This window comes from Mobula birostris, chromosome 25 (genome assembly GCF_030028105.1).
Source record: "Mobula birostris isolate sMobBir1 chromosome 25, sMobBir1.hap1, whole genome shotgun sequence".
Lineage (NCBI taxonomy): Eukaryota > Metazoa > Chordata > Chondrichthyes > Myliobatiformes > Myliobatidae > Mobula > Mobula birostris.
The window spans coordinates 1,225,655-1,245,297 of record NC_092394.1 but is presented as its reverse complement, the minus strand read 5'-3'; the positions used below and the strand labels follow the sequence as shown (position 1 = coordinate 1,245,297).

At 51.5% G+C, this 19,643-nt stretch overlaps 1 protein-coding gene across 3 annotated transcripts in view; it reads left to right on the top strand.

Moving 5' to 3' along the window:
• LOC140187711 (uncharacterized) overlaps positions 1-19,643 on the top strand; it is a 55,264-nt gene that overhangs the window by 33,920 nt on the left and 1,701 nt on the right. For all 3 annotated transcript variants that reach the window (XM_072243278.1, XM_072243276.1, XM_072243277.1), the window contains one exon: positions 16,083-16,258. In XM_072243278.1, the coding sequence (XP_072099379.1) occupies positions 16,083-16,258 (176 nt within the window). The remainder of the gene's footprint in view (positions 1-16,082; positions 16,259-19,643) is intronic.

Sequence of the window (19,643 nt, the reverse complement as noted above, 5' to 3'; positions counted from 1 at the left end):
AGCCAGGGCGGTATGATATGGCATCCATGGCATACTCAAGCCAGGGCGGTACAATATGGCACCATGGCATACTCAAGCCAGGGCGGTACGATATGGCATCCATGGCATACTCAAGCCAGGGCAATACAACATCTAGAGCAACCATGGCATACTCAAGCTAGGACAGTACAATATGGCATTCATGGCATACTGAACCCACGGTGGTACGATATGTCATCCATGGCATACTCAACCTTGGGCAGTACGATATGGCATCCAAGGCATACTCAAGCCAGGGTAGTAAGATATGGCATCCTTGACATACTCAAGCCAGGGCAGTACGATATGGCATCCATGGCATACTCAAGCCAGGGTAGTACAATATGGCATTCATGGCATACTCAACCCAGGGCGGTATGATATGGCATCCATGGCATATTCAAGCCAGGGCGGTACGATATGGCAGCCATGGCATACTCAACCCAGGATGGTACGATATGTCATCCATGGCATGCTCAAGCCAGGGCAGTACGATATGGCATCCAGGACATACACAAGCCAGGGCGGTATGATATGGCATCCATGGCATATTCAAGCCAGGGCGGTACGATATGGCAGCCATGGCATACTGAAGCCAGGGCGGTACGATATGGCATCCATAGCATACTCAAGCCAGGGTAGTACAATATGGCATTCATGACATACTCAACCCAGGGCGGTATGATATGGCATCCATGGCATACTCAAGCCAGGGCAGTAAGATATGGCATCCATGGCATACTCAAGCCAGGTCAGTACGATATGGCATCCATGGCATACTCAAGACAGCATGGTACGATATGGCATCCATGGCATACTCAAGCCAGGGTGGTACGACATAGCATCCATGGCATACTCAAGCCAGGATGGTACGATATGGCATTCATGGCATACTCAAACCAGGGCGGTACGATATGGCATCCATGGCATGCTCAAGCCAGGGTGGTACGATATGGCATCCATGCCATACTCAAGCCAGGGCTGTACGATATGGCATCCATGGCATACTCAAGCCAGGGCGGTATGATATGGCATCCATGGCATACTCAAGCCAGGGCGGTATGATATGGCATCCATGGCATACTCAAGCCAGGGCGGTACAATATGGCCCCATGGCATACTCAAGCCAGGGCGGTACGATATGGCATCCATGGCATACTCAAGCCAGGGCAATACAACATCTAGAGCAACCATGGCATACTCAAGCTAGGACAGTACAATATGGCATTCATGGCATACTCAACCCACGGTGGTACGATATGTCATCCATGGCATACTCAACCTTGGGCAGTACGATATGGCATCCAAGGCATACTCAAGCCAGGGTAGTAAGATATGGCATCCATGACATACTCAAGCCAGGGCAGTACGATATGGCATCCATGGCATACTCAAGCCAGGGTAGTACAATATGGCATTCATGGCATACTCAACCCAGGGCAGTATGATATGGCATCCATGGCATATTCAAGCCAGGGCGGTACGATATGGCAGCCATGGCATACTCAACCCAGGATGGTACGATATGTCATCCATGGCATGCTCAAGCCAGGGCAGTACGATATGGCATCCATGACATACACAAGCCAGGGCGGTATGATATGGCATCCATGGCATATTCAAGCCAGGGCGGTACGATATGGCAGCCATGGCATACTGAAGCCAGGGCGGTACGATATGGCATCCATGGCATACTCAAGCCAGGGCAGTACGATATGGCATCCATGACATACACAAGCCAGGGCGGTATGATATGGCATCCATGGCATATTCAAGCCAGGGCGTACGATATGGCAGCCATGGCATACTCAAGCCAGGGCGGTACGATATGGCAGCCATGGCATACTCAAGCCAGGGCGGTACGATATGGCATCCATGGAATATTCAAGCCAGGGCGGTACGATATGGCATCCATGGCATACTAAAGCCAGGGCGGTACGATATGGCACCATGGCATACTCACGCCAGGGCTGTACGATATGGCATCCATGGCATATTCAAGCCAGGGCAGTACGATATGGCAGCCATGGCATACTCAAGCCAGGGCAGTAAGATATGGCATTCATGGCATACTCAAGCCAGGGCAGTACAATATGGTATCCATAGCATTCTCAAGCCAGGGCAATACAATATGGAGAGCAACCATGGCATACTCAAGCCAGGGTGATACGATATGGCATCCATGGCATACTCGAGCTAGGGCGGTACGATATAGCATCCATGGCATACTCAAGCCAGGGTAGTACGATATGGCATCCATGGCATACTCAAGACAGGGCGGTACGATATGGCATCTATGGCATACTAAAGCCAGGGCAGTACGATATGCCATCCATGGCATACTCAAGCCAGGGCGGTACGATATGGCATCCATGGCATACTCAAGCCAGGGCAATACAACATCTAGAGCAACCATGGCATACTCAAGCTAGGACAGTACAATATGGCATTCATGGCATACTCAACCCACGGTGGTACGATATGTCATCCATGGCATACTCAACCTTGGGCAGTACGATATGGCATCCATGGCATATTCAAGCCAGGGTGGTATGATATGGCAGCCATGGCATACTCAAGCCAGGGCGGTACGATGTGGCACCATGGCATACTCAAGCCAGGGTGGTACGATATGGCATCCATGGCATATTCAAGCCAGGGCGGTACGATATGGCATCCATGGCATACTAAAGCCAGGGCGGTACGATATGGCACCATGGCATACTCACGCCAGGGCTGTACAATATGGCATCCATGGCATATTCAAGCCAGGGCGGTACGATATGGCAGCCATGGCATACTCAAGCCAGTGCAGTACAATATGGCATCCATGGCATACACAAGCCAGGGCAATACAATATGGAGAGCAACCATGGCATACTCAAGCCAGGGCAGTACAATATGGCATCCATGGCATACTCAAGCCAGGGCGGTACGATATGGCATCCATGGCAAACTCAAGCCAGGGTGGTACGATATGTCATCCATAGCATACTCGAGCTAGGGCGGTACGATATAGCAGCCATGGCATACTCAAGCCAGGGCAGTACGATATAGCATCCATAGCATACTCAAGCCAGGGCAGTAAGATATGGCATTCAGGGCATACTCAAGCCAGGACAGTAAGATATGGCATCCATGGCATAGTCAAACCAGGGCGGTACGATATGGCATCCATGGCATACTCAAGCCAGGATGGTACGATATGGCATTCATGGCATACTCAAACCAGGGCGGTACGATATCGCATCCATGGCATACTCAAGCCAGGGCTGTACGATATGGCATGCATGGCATATTCAAGCCAGGGCAGTACGATATGGCATCCATGGCATACTCAAGCCAGGGCAGTAAGATGTGGCATTCATGGCATACTCAAGCCAGGGCAGTAGAATATGGGATCCATGGCATACTCAAACCAGGGCAATACAATATGGAGAGCAACCATGGCATACTCAAGCCAGGGCAGTACGATATGGCATCCATGGCATACTCAACCAGGGCGGTAGAATATGGCATTCATGGCATACTCAGCCCAGGATGGTACGATATTTCATCCATGGCATGCTCAAGCCAGGGTGGTACGATATGGCATCCATGGCATACTCAAGCCAGGGCGGTACGATATGGCGTCCATGGCATACTCAAGCCAGGGCGGTACGATTTTGACATCCATGGCAAATTCAAGCCAGGGTGGTACGATATGGCATCCATGGCATATTCAAGCCAGGGCGGTACGATATGGCATCCATGGCATATTCAAGCCAGGGTGGTACGATATGGCATCCATGGCATACTCAAGCCAGGGCAGTAAGATATGGCATCCATGGCATACTCAAGCCAGGTCAGTACGATATGGCATCCATGGCATACTCAAGACAGCATGGTACGATATGGCATCCATGGCATACTCAAGCCAGGGTGGTACGACATAGCATCCATGGCATACTCAAGCCAGGATGGTACGATATGGCATTCATGGCATACTCAAACCAGGGCGGTACGATATGGCATCCATGGCATGCTCAAGCCAGGGTGGTACGATATGGCATCCATGCCATACTCAAGCCAGGGCTGTACGATATGGCATCCATGGCATACTCAAGCCAGGGCGGTATGATATGGCATCCATGGCATACTCAAGCCAGGGCGGTATGATATGGCATCCATGGCATACTCAAGCCAGGGCGGTACAATATGGCACCATGGCATACTCAAGCCAGGGCGGTACGATATGGCATCCATGGCATACTCAAGCCAGGGCAATACAACATCTAGAGCAACCATGGCATACTCAAGCTAGGACAGTACAATATGGCATTCATGGCATACTCAAGCCAGGGTGGTATGATATAGCATCCATGGCATACTCAAGCCAGGATGGTACGATATGGCATCCATGGCGTACTCAAGCCAGGGCAATACAATATGGAGAGCATCCATGGCATACTCAAGCCAGGGCGGTACGATATGGCATCCATGGCATACTCAAGCCAAGGCGGTACGATATGGCATCCATGGCATACTCAAGCCAGGGTGGTACGATATAGCACCCATGGCATACTCAAGCCAGGGCGATACAATATGTCATCCATGGCATACTCAAGCCAGGGAGGTACCATATGGCATCCATGGCATACTCAAGCCAGGGCAGTATGATATGGCAGCCATGGCATACTCAAGCCAGGGCGGTACGATATGGCATCCATGGCATATTCAAGCCAGGGTGGTATGATATGGCAGCCATGGCATACTCAAGCCAGGGCGGTACGATGTGGCACCATGGCATACTCAAGCCAGGGTGGTACGATATGGCATCCATGGCATATTCAAGCCAGGGCGGTACGATATGGCATCCATGGCATACTAAAGCCAGGGCGGTACGATATGGCACCATGGCATACTCACGCCAGGGCTGTACAATATGGCATCCATGGCATATTCAAGCCAGGGCGGTACGATATGGCAGCCATGGCATACTCAAGCCAGTGCAGTACAATATGGCATCCATGGCATACACAAGCCAGGGCAATACAATATGGAGAGCAACCATGGCATACTCAAGCCAGGGCAGTACAATATGGCATCCATGGCATACTCTAGCCAGTGCGGTACGATATGGCATCCATGGCAAACTCAAGCCAGGGTGGTACGATATGTCATCCATAGCATACTCGAGCTAGGGCGGTACGATATAGCAGCCATGGCATACTCAAGCCAGGGCAGTACGATATGGCATCCATGGCATACTCAAGACAGGGCGGTACGATATGCCATCCATGGCATACTCAAGCCAGGGCAGTACGATATGCCATCCACGGCATACTCAAGCCAGGGCAGTACGATATAGCATCCATAGCATACTCAAGCCAGGGCAGTAAGATATGGCATTCAGGGCATACTCAAGCCAGGACAGTAAGATATGGCATCCATGGCATAGTCAAACCAGGGCGGTACGATATGGCATCCATGGCATACTCAAGCCAGGATGGTACGATATGGCATTCATGGCATACTCAAACCAGGGCGGTACGATATCGCATCCATGGCATACTCAAGCCAGGGCTGTACGATATGGCATGCATGGCATATTCAAGCCAGGGCAGTACGATATGGCATCCATGGCATACTCAAGCCAGGGCAGTAAGATGTGGCATTCATGGCATACTCAAGCCAGGGCAGTACAATATGGGATCCATGGCATACTCAAACCAGGGCAATACAATATGGAGAGCAACCATGGCATACTCAAGCCAGGGCAGTACGATATGGCATCCATGGCATACTCAACCAGGGCGGTAGAATATGGCATTCATGGCATACTCAGCCCAGGATGGTACGATATTTCATCCATGGCATGCTCAAGCCAGGGTGGTACGATATGGCATCCATGGCATACTCAAGCCAGGGCGGTACGATATGGCGTCCATGGCATACTCAAGCCAGGGCGGTACGATTTTGACATCCATGGCAAATTCAAGCCAGGGTGGTACGATATGGCATCCATGGCATATTCAAGCCAGGGCGGTACGATATGGCATCCATGGCATATTCAAGCCAGGGTGGTACGATATGGCATCCATGGCATACTCAAGCCAGGGCAGTACGATATGGCATCCATGGCATACTCAACCAGGGCGGTAGAATATGGCATTCATGGCATACTCAGCCCAGGATGGTACGATATTTCATCCATGGCATGCTCAAGCCAGGGTGGTACGATATGGCATCCATGGCATACTCAAGCCAGGGCGGTACGATATGGCGTCCATGGCATACTCAAGCCAGGGCGGTACGATTTTGACATCCATGGCAAATTCAAGCCAGGGTGGTACGATATGGCATCCATGGCATATTCAAGCCAGGGCGGTACGATATGGCATCCATGGCATATTCAAGCCAGGGTGGTACGATATGGCATCCATGGCATACTCAAGCCAGGGCAGTAAGATATGGCATCCATGGCATACTCAAGCCAGGTCAGTACGATATGGCATCCATGGCATACTCAAGACAGCATGGTACGATATGGCATCCATGGCATACTCAAGCCAGGGTGGTACGACATAGCATCCATGGCATACTCAAGCCAGGATGGTACGATATGGCATTCATGGCATACTCAAACCAGGGCGGTACGATATGGCATCCATGGCATGCTCAAGCCAGGGTGGTACGATATGGCATCCATGCCATACTCAAGCCAGGGCTGTACGATATGGCATCCATGGCATACTCAAGCCAGGGCGGTATGATATGGCATCCATGGCATACTCAAGCCAGGGCGGTATGATATGGCATCCATGGCATACTCAAGCCAGGGCGGTACAATATGGCACCATGGCATACTCAAGCCAGGGCGGTACGATATGGCATCCATGGCATACTCAAGCCAGGGCAATACAACATCTAGAGCAACCATGGCATACTCAAGCTAGGACAGTACAATATGGCATTCATGGCATACTCAACCCACGGTGGTACGATATGTCATCCATGGCATACTCAACCTTGGGCAGTACGATATGGCATCCAAGGCATACTCAAGCCAGGGTAGTAAGATATGGCATCCTTGACATACTCAAGCCAGGGCAGTACGATATGGCATCCATGGCATACTCAAGCCAGGGTAGTACAATATGGCATTCATGGCATACTCAACCCAGGGCGGTATGATATGGCATCCATGGCATATTCAAGCCAGGGCGGTACGATATGGCAGCCATGGCATACTCAACCCAGGATGGTACGATATGTCATCCATGGCATGCTCAAGCCAGGGCAGTACGATATGGCATCCATGACATACACAAGCCAGGGCGGTATGATATGGCATCCATGGCATATTCAAGCCAGGGCGGTACGATATGGCAGCCATGGCATACTGAAGCCAGGGCGGTACGATATGGCATCCATAGCATACTCAAGCCAGGGTAGTACAATATGGCATTCATGACATACTCAACCCAGGGCGGTATGATATGGCATCCATGGCATACTCAAGCCAGGGCAGTAAGATATGGCATCCATGGCATACTCAAGCCAGGTCAGTACGATATGGCATCCATGGCATACTCAAGACAGCATGGTACGATATGGCATCCATGGCATACTCAAGCCAGGGTGGTACGACATAGCATCCATGGCATACTCAAGCCAGGATGGTACGATATGGCATTCATGGCATACTCAAACCAGGGCGGTACGATATGGCATCCATGGCATGCTCAAGCCAGGGTGGTACGATATGGCATCCATGCCATACTCAAGCCAGGGCTGTACGATATGGCATCCATGGCATACTCAAGCCAGGGCGGTATGATATGGCATCCATGGCATACTCAAGCCAGGGCGGTATGATATGGCATCCATGGCATACTCAAGCCAGGGCGGTACAATATGGCCCCATGGCATACTCAAGCCAGGGCGGTACGATATGGCATCCATGGCATACTCAAGCCAGGGCAATACAACATCTAGAGCAACCATGGCATACTCAAGCTAGGACAGTACAATATGGCATTCATGGCATACTCAACCCACGGTGGTACGATATGTCATCCATGGCATACTCAACCTTGGGCAGTACGATATGGCATCCAAGGCATACTCAAGCCAGGGTAGTAAGATATGGCATCCATGACATACTCAAGCCAGGGCAGTACGATATGGCATCCATGGCATACTCAAGCCAGGGTAGTACAATATGGCATTCATGGCATACTCAACCCAGGGCGGTATGATATGGCATCCATGGCATATTCAAGCCAGGGCGGTACGATATGGCAGCCATGGCATACTCAACCCAGGATGGTACGATATGTCATCCATGGCATGCTCAAGCCAGGGCAGTACGATATGGCATCCATGACATACACAAGCCAGGGCGGTATGATATGGCATCCATGGCATATTCAAGCCAGGGCGGTACGATATGGCAGCCATGGCATACTGAAGCCAGGGCGGTACGATATGGCATCCATGGCATACTCAAGCCAGGGCAGTACGATATGGCATCCATGACATACACAAGCCAGGGCGGTATGATATGGCATCCATGGCATATTCAAGCCAGGGCGTACGATATGGCAGCCATGGCATACTCAAGCCAGGGCGGTACGATATGGCAGCCATGGCATACTCAAGCCAGGGCGGTACGATATGGCATCCATGGAATATTCAAGCCAGGGCGGTACGATATGGCATCCATGGCATACTAAAGCCAGGGCGGTACGATATGGCACCATGGCATACTCACGCCAGGGCTGTACGATATGGCATCCATGGCATATTCAAGCCAGGGCAGTACGATATGGCAGCCATGGCATACTCAAGCCAGGGCAGTAAGATATGGCATTCATGGCATACTCAAGCCAGGGCAGTACAATATGGTATCCATAGCATTCTCAAGCCAGGGCAATACAATATGGAGAGCAACCATGGCATACTCAAGCCAGGGTGATACGATATGGCATCCATGGCATACTCGAGCTAGGGCGGTACGATATAGCATCCATGGCATACTCAAGCCAGGGTAGTACGATATGGCATCCATGGCATACTCAAGACAGGGCGGTACGATATGGCATCTATGGCATACTAAAGCCAGGGCAGTACGATATGCCATCCATGGCATACTCAAGCCAGGGCGGTACGATATGGCATCCATGGCATACTCAAGCCAGGGCAATACAACATCTAGAGCAACCATGGCATACTCAAGCTAGGACAGTACAATATGGCATTCATGGCATACTCAACCCACGGTGGTACGATATGTCATCCATGGCATACTCAACCTTGGGCAGTACGATATGGCATCCAAGGCATACTCAAGCCAGGGTAGTAAGATATGGCATCCATGACATACTCAAGCCAGGGCAGTACGATATGGCATCCATGGCATACTCAACCACGGTAGTACAATATGGCATTCATGGCATACTCAACCCAGGGCGGTATGATATGGCATCCATGGCATATTCAAGCCAGGGCGGTACGATATGGCAGCCATGGCATACTCAGCTCAGGATGGTACGATATGTCATCCATGGCATGCTCAAGCCAGGGCAGTACGATATGGCATCCATGACATACACAAGCCAGGGCGGTATGATATGGCATCCATGGCATATTCAAGCCAGGGCGGTACGATATGGCAGCCATGGCATACTCAAGCCAGGGCGGTACGATATGGCAGCCATGGCATACTCAAGCCAGGGCGGTACGATATGGCATCCATGGAATATTCAAGCCAGGGTGGTACGATATGGCATCCATGGCATACTAAAGCCAGGGCGGTACGATATGGCACCATGGCATACTCACGCCAGGGCTGTACGATATGGCATCCATGGCATATTCAAGCCAGGGCAGTACGATATGGCAGCCATGGCATACTCAAGCCAGGGCAGTAAGATATGGCATTCATGGCATACTCAAGCCAGGGCAGTACAATATGGTATCCATAGCATTCTCAAGCCAGGGCAATACAATATGGAGAGCAACCATGGCATACTCAAGCCAGGGTGATACGATATAGCATCCATGGCATACTCAAGCCAGGGTAGTACGATATGGCATCCATGGCATACTCAAGACAGGGCGGTACGATATGGCATCTATGGCATACTAAAGCCAGGGCAGTACGATATGCCATCCATGGCATACTCAAGCCAGGGCGGTACGATATGGCATCCAAGACATACGCAAGCCAGGGCAGTATGAGATGGCATCCATGGCATACTCAAGCCAGGGCAGTACGATATGGCATCCATGGCATACTCAAGCAAGGGCAATGCAATATGGAGAGCAACCATGGCATACGCAAGCCAGGGCAGTACGATATGTCATCCATGGCATACTCAAGCCAGGGCGGTACGATATGGCATCCATGGTATACTCAAGCCAGGGCGGTACGATATGGCATCCATGGTATACTCAAGCAGGGCGGTACGATTTGGCATCCATGGCATATTGAAGCCAGGGCAGTACGATATGGCATCCATGGCATATTCAAGCCAGGGCGGTACGATATGGCATCCATGGCATACTCAAGCCAGGGCAGTAAGATATGGCATCCATGGCATACTCAAGCCAGGGCAATACAATATGGAGAGCAACCATGGCATACTCAAGCCAGGGCAGTACGATATGGCATCCATGGCATACTCAAGCCAGGGCAGTACTATATGGCATCCATGGCATACTCAAGCCAGTGCGGTACGATATGGCATCCAAGACATACGCAAGCCAGGGCTGTACGAGATGGCATCCATGGCATACTCAAGCCAGGGCAATACAATATGGAGAGCAACCATGGCATACGCAAGCCAGGGCAGTATGATATGGCATCCATGGCATACTCAAGCCAGGGATGTACGATATGGCATCCATGGCATACTAAAGCCCGGGCAGTACGATATGGCATCCATGGCATACTCAAGCCAGGGCGGTATGATATTGGCATCCATGGCATACTCAAGCCAGGGCGGGACGATATGGCATCCATGGCATACTCAAGCCAGGGTGGTATGATATAGCATCCATGACATACTCAAGCCAGGGCGGTACGATATGGCATCCATGGCATACTCAAACCAGGGCAGTAAGGTATGGCATCCATTGCGTACTCAAGCCAGGGCAAGACGATATGGCATCCATGGCATACTCAAGCCAGGGTGGTACGATATGGCAGCCATGGCATACTCAAACCAGGGTAGTAAGATATGGCATTCATGGCATACTCAAGCCAGGGCAGTATGATATGGCATCCATGGCATACTTAAGCCAGGGCAGTACGATATGGCATCCATGGCATACTCAAGCCAGGGCGGTACGATACGGCATCCATGGTATACTCAAGCCAGGGCGGTACGATATGGCATCCATGGCATACTCAAGCTAGGGCAGTAAGATATGGCATTCATGGCATACTCAAACCAGGGCAGTACTATATGGCATCCATGGCATACTTAAGCCAGGGCAGTACTATATGGCATCCATGGCATACTCAAGCCAGGGCGGTACGATATGGCATCCAAGACATACGCAAGCCAGGGCAGTACGAGATGGCATCCATGGCATACTCAAGCCAGGGCGGTACGATATGTCATCCATGGCATACTCAAGCCAGGGCGGTACGATATGGCATCCAAGACATACGCAAGCCAGGGCAGTATGAGATGGCATCCATGGCATACTCAAGCCAGGGCAATACAATATGCAGAGCAACCATGGCATACGCAAGCCAGGGCACTACGATATGGCATCCATGGCATACTCAAGCCAGGGCGGTACGATATGCCATCCATGGCATACTCAAGCCAGGGCGGTACGATATGGCATCCAAGACATACGCAAGCCAGGGCAGTATGAGATGGCATCCATGGCATACTCAAGCCAGGGCAGTACGATATGGCATCCATGGCATACTCAAGCAAGGGCAATGCAATATGGAGAGCAACCATGGCATACGCAAGCCAGGGCAGTACGATATGTCATCCATGGCATACTCAAGCCAGGGCGGTACGATATGGCATCCATGGCATACTCAAGCCAGGGCGGTACGATATGGCATCCATGGCATACTCAAGCCAGGGCGGTACGATATGGCATCCATGGTATACTCAAGCCAGGGCGGTACGATATGGCATCCATGGTATACTCAAGCAGGGCGGTACGATTTGGCATCCATGGCATATTGAAGCCAGGGCAGTACGATATGGCATCCATGGCATATTCAAGCCAGGGCGGTACGATATGGCATCCATGGCATACTCAAGCCAGGGCAGTAAGATATGGCATCCATGGCATACTCAAGCCAGGGCAATACAATATGGAGAGCAACCATGGCATACTCAAGCCAGGGCAGTACGATATGGCATCCATGGCATACTCAAGCCAGGGCAGTACTATATGGCATCCATGGCATACTCAAGCCAGTGCGGTACGATATGGCATCCAAGACATACGCAAGCCAGGGCTGTACGAGATGGCATCCATGGCATACTCAAGCCAGGGCAATACAATATGGAGAGCAACCATGGCATACGCAAGCCAGGGCAGTATGATATGGCATCCATGGCATACTCAAGCCAGGGATGTACGATATGGCATCCATGGCATACTAAAGCCCGGGCAGTACGATATGGCATCCATGGCATACTCAAGCCAGGGCGGTATGATATTGACATCCATGGCATACTCAAGCCAGGGCGGGACAATATGGCATCCATGGCATACTCAAGCCAGGGTGGTATGATATAGCATCCATGACATACTCAAGCCAGGGCGGTACGATATGGCATCCATGGCATACTCAAACCAGGGCAGTAAGGTATGGCATCCATTGCGTACTCAAGCCAGGGCAAGACGATATGGCATCCATGGCATACTCAAGCCAGGGTGGTACGATATGGCAGCCATGGCATACTCAAACCAGGGTAGTAAGATATGGCATTCATGGCATACTCAAGCCAGGGCAGTATGATATGGCATCCATGGCATACTTAAGCCAGGGCAGTACGATATGGCATCCATGGCATACTCAAGCCAGGGCGGTACGATACGGCATCCATGGTATACTCAAGCCAGGGCGGTACGATATGGCATCCATGGCATATTCAAGCCAGGGCGGTACGATATGGCATCCATGGCATACTCAAGCTAGGGCAGTAAGATATGGCATTCATGGCATACTCAAACCAGGGCAGTACTATATGGCATCCATGGCATACTCAAGCCAGGGCAGTACTATATGGCATCCATGGCATACTCAAGCCAGGGCGGTACGATATGGCATCCAAGACATACGCAAGCCAGGGCAGTACGAGATGGCATCCATGGCATACTCAAGCTAGGGCGGTACGATATGGCATCCATGGCATACTCAAGCCAGGGCAATACAATATGCAGAGCAACCATGGCATACGCAAGCCAGGGCACTACGATATGGCATCCATGGCATACTCAAGCCAGGGCGGTACGATATGTCATCCATGGCATACTCAAGCCAGGGAGGTACGATATGGCATCCATGGCATACTAAAGCCCGGGCAGTACGATATGGCATCCATGGCATACTCAAGCCAGGGCGGTATGATATTGGCATCCATGGCATACTCAAGCCAGGGCGGGACAATATGGCATCCATGGCATACTCAAGCCAGGGTGGTACGATATAGCATCCATGACATACTCAAGCCAGGGCGGTACGATATGGAATCCATGGCATACTCAAACCAGGGCAGTAAGATATGGCATCCATGGCATACTCAAGCCAGGGCAGTACGATATGGCATCCATGGCATACTCAAGCCAGGGTGGTACGATATAGCATCCATGACCTACTCAAGCCAGGGCGGTACGATATGGCATCCATGCCATACTCAAGCCAGGGCAGTAAGATATGGCATTCATGGCATACTCAAGCCAGGGCAGTATCATATGGCATCCATGGCATACTTAAGCCAGGGCAGTACGATATGGCATCCATGGCATACTCAAGCCAGGGTGGTATGATATTGGCATCCATGGCATATTCAAGCCAGGGCGGGACAATATGGCATCCATGGCATATTCAAGCTAGGGTGGTACGATATGGCATCCATGGCATATTCAAGCTAGGGCGGTACGATATGGCATCCATGGCATACTCAAGCTAGGGCAGTAAGATATGGCATTCATGGCATACTCAAACCAGGGCAGTACAATATGGCATCCATGGCATACTCAAGCCAGGGCGATACGATATAACATCCATGGCATACTCGAGCTAGGGCGGTACGATATGGCATGCATGGCATACTGAACCCAGGGTGGTACGATATGTCATCCATGGCATGCTCAAGCCAGGGCGGTACGATATGGCATGCATGGCATACTCAACCCAGGGTGGTACGATATGTCATCCATGGCATGCTCAAGCCAGGGCGGTACGATATGGCATCCAAGACATACGCAAGCCAGGGCAATACAATATGGAGAGCAACCATGGCATACTCAAGCCAGGGTGGAACGATATGTCATCCATGGCATACTCAAGCCAGGGCAGTACGATATGGAGAGCAAGCTGTTGCTCAGGCAGCAGGCTCTCTCCCTGTCTACGTAGCTGATGAACCTAAAGGAACTCCAGTGGTATCTCAGGAGTTGACAATCAATTTAGAACTGCCTTAGGGACTCCAGCTCTGGATTTCCCTCTGGGTTTACTTCCAAAGCCTCGCCTGTGAATGGGTACAGCTCCAGGGCAGTGGAAGTTTGAGATCGGAGTTTTCCTTCTCTCAAATGGATTGTCAACCATAGCTGACAAACCCCATCTGCCTGAATCGGCTGGTTTTAAAGTGCCTATAATCCACCTTTGCCCCTTCTCTTGTCTGTAGAAATGGTTCCAAAGGGCTTAGTAGCTAAGCCACACATGAGGGCCAGGAGCTGGACATGGTTTTTGGAGGCTCTTTGTGCTGCACACCACTGAGAGCATTTAATAGGCAGTGGGAGCTTGTCCCCATTACCACCCCCAGCTCTGACAACATTAAGGAAACTTAAGGAACTTGGAATGAAGAGGAAGTAACAATGTTTGAAGAGAGGAGGAAGTGAAAGTGAGAGTGATAGGGTGAAGCTAAGAGGGTGGTTTGCAGTTCTTGGACTGTCTGGGTGCTGGAACTCTGCCCCACAGTATGGCTCTGTGCTCATCACAGGTAGGTGGTGTGATGAGAAAGGCAGATCATCATGGGGTGGGGGCTCTGTTCATCAGATCCCGGGGCGGGGGCCTCTGTTCATCAGATCCCGGGGTGGGGGCCTCTGTTCATCAGATCCCGGGGCGGGGGCCTCTGTTCATCAGATCCCAGGGTGGGGCCTCTGTTCATCAGATCCCGGGGCGGGGGCCTCTGTTCATCAGATCCCGGGGCGGGGGCTCTGTTCATCAGATCCCGGGGCGGGGCCTCTGTTCATCAGATCCCGGGGCGGGGGCTCTGTTCATCAGATCCGGGGGCGGGGGCTCTGTTCATCAGATCCCGGGGCGGGGCCTCTGTTCATCAGATCCCGGGGCGGGGGCTCTGTTCATCAGATCCCGGGGTGGGGCCTCTGTTCATCAGATCCCGGGGTGGGGGCCTCTGTTCATCAGATCCCGGGGTGGGGGCTCTGTTCATCAGATCCCGGGGTGGGGCCTCTGTTCATCAGATCCCAACCCATAAGCAGATGCAAGTCCATCAATAACTTTGCTTTCCATCTCTTCTGACCCTGCCTTTCTCACTGAGTTGCTCTCTGTCTCTGTCCCTCTCTGTCTCTCTCTCTCCTTCCTTCCCTCCCTCTCTCACGTCTTTCTTCCTCTCCCACCTCACCCCTCCCACACTCCCCTCTTTCCTCCTATCCCCTCCCCCCTCTCTCCACTCCCGTCTCTGTCCTACCCCATCCCCATGGGTTATGATGAACCAAGAGGTTGTGTGTTCACACCTCCACTCCATTTGATGTTGGGTCATGGGGTGTAGGGACAACAGCCCACTCCAGCGGTTGGTGAGGAAGGAAGAGTATGTCGGCTGTCCCTGGGAATTACTGTTATTCCTTGGCAGGAGGAAGAGGAGGAGTGGCAATACTTCCAGGCTGACCTACAGACAGCGGTAGTGGTGGCCAACGACATGAAGTGCGAAGCACAGGAGGAGGTGCAGGAGCTGAGGAGGGAGCTCCAGGAAGAGAGGAGGAAAACGAGGCAGCTGCACAGGGAGCTGGCTGCCGTTCGGGCTCTCAGGTGGGCCAGCAACTTATGTCTGATGGCCAAAGTGGTCACTTGCACAGTAATCAGGCTCTGCTCTGCCAACTGCTGCCATCACCATAGGGATGTTCCTCACTGATTACGCCCTGGTTTGGATTTCCACAGCTCCTGATGGGTCTATCAGCAGAGGTTCAAAGTGACACACCAGCAAGGAGGAACTTGCATATTTGAAAGGGCTGGGGATTGGCCAAGGGGTGGTGGGGACAGGGCCATTATTACTGAGTCCCATTAAATCAGTGTACATGTCCATTGTCCTGCCTGCCCAAAGCCTCTGCACTCTGATCATCTCCATCTCACTCCCTACCCGTCCTTCTCCATCTACAAACCCCCATGAAATGGGGGTAGGGGAGTGGATGACCCATTCCACCCATCGTTTCAGACTGTTCTTCAAACTCAGCAGCACGTTCCTTCCTGATCTTGTAATAAAGCTATGGATCCCTTCCCAACGGTATACGGGGACATGATCCAAAGCCTTGTTATCCTCAGTGAAGACATCCCTCCTCCTCTCTCTCCACTCCTCCCTTGCCCCCACCGTGTTTGAGACTGTGATTCCTGGCTGAATATACCCCATCTAGAAGAAACAGCAATACCCCTCCCAACCGGTGAAGCTCAGAACTTCATACCTTTCTATTTGTCACCTCCTGTCATCCAGAACGGGAGAGTACGGGCCCAGGATGCCGAATCTCTCCCCTTTCAAGAGTCCAGCCATCCTGAGTCAATTTGAGATCCCCAATCTCACAACTACACCTTTTCTTTGATAAACAGCCCAAAAGGTATGCAATGTTCTAAATGTGGCCTCACTAAAGATGGAGATATCTGTTCTTGTTCTTACATACATTTGTCACAGAGTTGTACAAAACAGAGTCTTCAGCCCACCCTAGTGCTAACCTTTTTGCCATCTACACTAATCCAAGTTTTAGGTCTATATTCTTTTGTATATTTCCTAATGGTGTCTGTGTTAATGTCTGTCAAACATGGGGATTGTATCTGATTCTACACTTCCTCTCTCTGAACACTGAGTCCTGCCAAGATCTACCATTCCCTATAGAGTGAGCACCACATTTTCTATGTCCCATCTGCACATCTATTCCCTCAACCCTTCCAACTGTCCCCAAACTACCTTTGCATTCCCCACACTCCCAGATTCGATCATCACAACCTCACACAAAATCAATGAGAAAATCACTGATGTAGACAGAGATCAGCACTGATCTGCCACACAGGACTTGTCAAAGCCTCCCTCCTGTCAATTCTGACCTGCCCAATCTGTCGTGTGTGCCACCAACACCCACACTTGATTTTTCTATCAAAGACCTTCAGAAAGTCGAACGACACCATGTTTACAACTTCAACCTGCTCTATCAGCCACTGACCATCGCAAAGCCCACACATGGTCTGTACCCCTTGGTACCTTGATGATTCAGCTTCACATCCACTTAAATGCTCCTGGTGATCTGTCCCACTGCCCCATCGGAGAGTGTTTCCCCAGTAATCTGCCCCACTAACCCCTCAGACAGTGTTTCCCCCGGTAATCCATCCCACTAACCCCTTGGACAGTGTTCATCAGTAATCTGCCGCACTACCCCCTCGGACAGTGTTCCCCCAGTAATCTGTCCCACTACCCCCTCGGACAGTGTTCCCCCAGTAATCTGTCCCACTACCCCCTCGGACAGTGTTCCCCCAGTAATCTGTCCCACTACCCCCTCGGACATTGTTCCCCCAGTAATCTGTCCCACTACCCCCTCGGACAGTGTTCCCCCAGTAATCTGTCCCACTACCCCCTCGGACAGTGTTCCCCCAGTAATCTGTCCCACTACCCCCTCGGACAGTGTTCTCCCAGTAATCTGTCCCACCAACCCCTCGGACAGTGTTCCCCCAGTAATCTGTCCCACTACCCCCTCGGACAGTGTTCCCCCAGTAATCTGTCCCACTACCCCCTCGGACAGTGTTCCCCCAGTAATCTGTCCCACTACCCCCTCGGACAGTGTTCCCCCAGTAATCTGTCCCACTACCCCCTCGGACAGTGTTCCCCCAGTAATCTGTCCCACTACCCCCTCGGACAGTGTTCCCCCAGTAATCTGTCCCACTACCCCTCGGACAGTGTTCCCCCAGTAATCTGTCCCACTACCCCCTCGGACAGTGTTCTCCCAGTAATCTGTCCCACTAACCCCTCGGACAGTGTTCCCCCAGTAATCTGTCCCACTACCCCCTCGGACAGTGTTCCCCCAGTAATCTGTCCCACTACCCCCTCGGACAGTGTTCCCCCAGTAATCTGTCCCACTACCCCCTCGGACAGTGTTCCCCCAGTAATCTGTCCCACTACCCCCTTGGACAGTGTTCCCCCAGTAATCTGTCCCACTACCCCCTCGGACAGTGTTTCCCCAGTAATCTGCCCCACTACCCCCTCGGACAGTGTTTCCCCCGGTAATCCGTCCCACTAACCCCTCAGACAGTGTTTCCCCTGTAATCTGCCTCACTAATGCCTTGGACAGTGTTCCCCAGTAATCTGTCCCACTACCCCCACAGACAGTGTTTCCCCAGTAATCTGTCCCACTACCCCCTCGGACAGTGTTTCCCCAGTAATCTGCCCCACTACCCCCTCGGACAGTGTTTCCCCCGGTAATCCGTCCCACTAACCCCTCAGACAGTGTTTCCCCTGTAATCTGCCTCACTAATGCCTTGGACAGTGTTCCCCAGTAATCTGTCCCACTACCCCCTCAGACAGTGTTTCCCCAGTAATCTGTCCCACTACCCCCTCGGACAGTGTTTCCCCAGTAATCTGTCCCAGTAACCCCTCGGACAGTGTTTCCCCAGTAATCTGTCCCAGTAACCCCTCGGACAGTGTTTCCCAATAATCTGTCCCCCTACCCCCTCGGACAGTGTTTCCCAATAATCTGTCACCCTACCCCCTCAGACTGTGGTCTGCCCCAGCATCCCTCTCAGGTGATATGTCCCTAGTGGTCTGCCCCACCGTGCCCTTGGGCAGTGTTTTCCCGGTCACAGAGTGATAGAAAAGTACAGCACCGGAACAGGCCTTTGGCCCATTTAATTCATGACAAGCCATTTAAACTGCCTACTGCTTGAGACATAGGAGCAGAACTAGGGCCACTCAGCCACCGAGTCTGATCTAAAATTCCATCATGGCTGATATATTATTGCTCTTAACCTTCTTTTTACCTGTAACCTTTGACACCCTAATGACCAAGAACAAATTAACCATTGTTTAAATCTACTGAATGACCTGGCCTCCACAGCTGTTCACAACAATGAATTCCACAGACTCACCGTGCTCTGGCTGATGAAATTCTAAATGAACATCTCTTGTAGTTCTAGACTCCACCTCCATAGGAAACATCCTCTC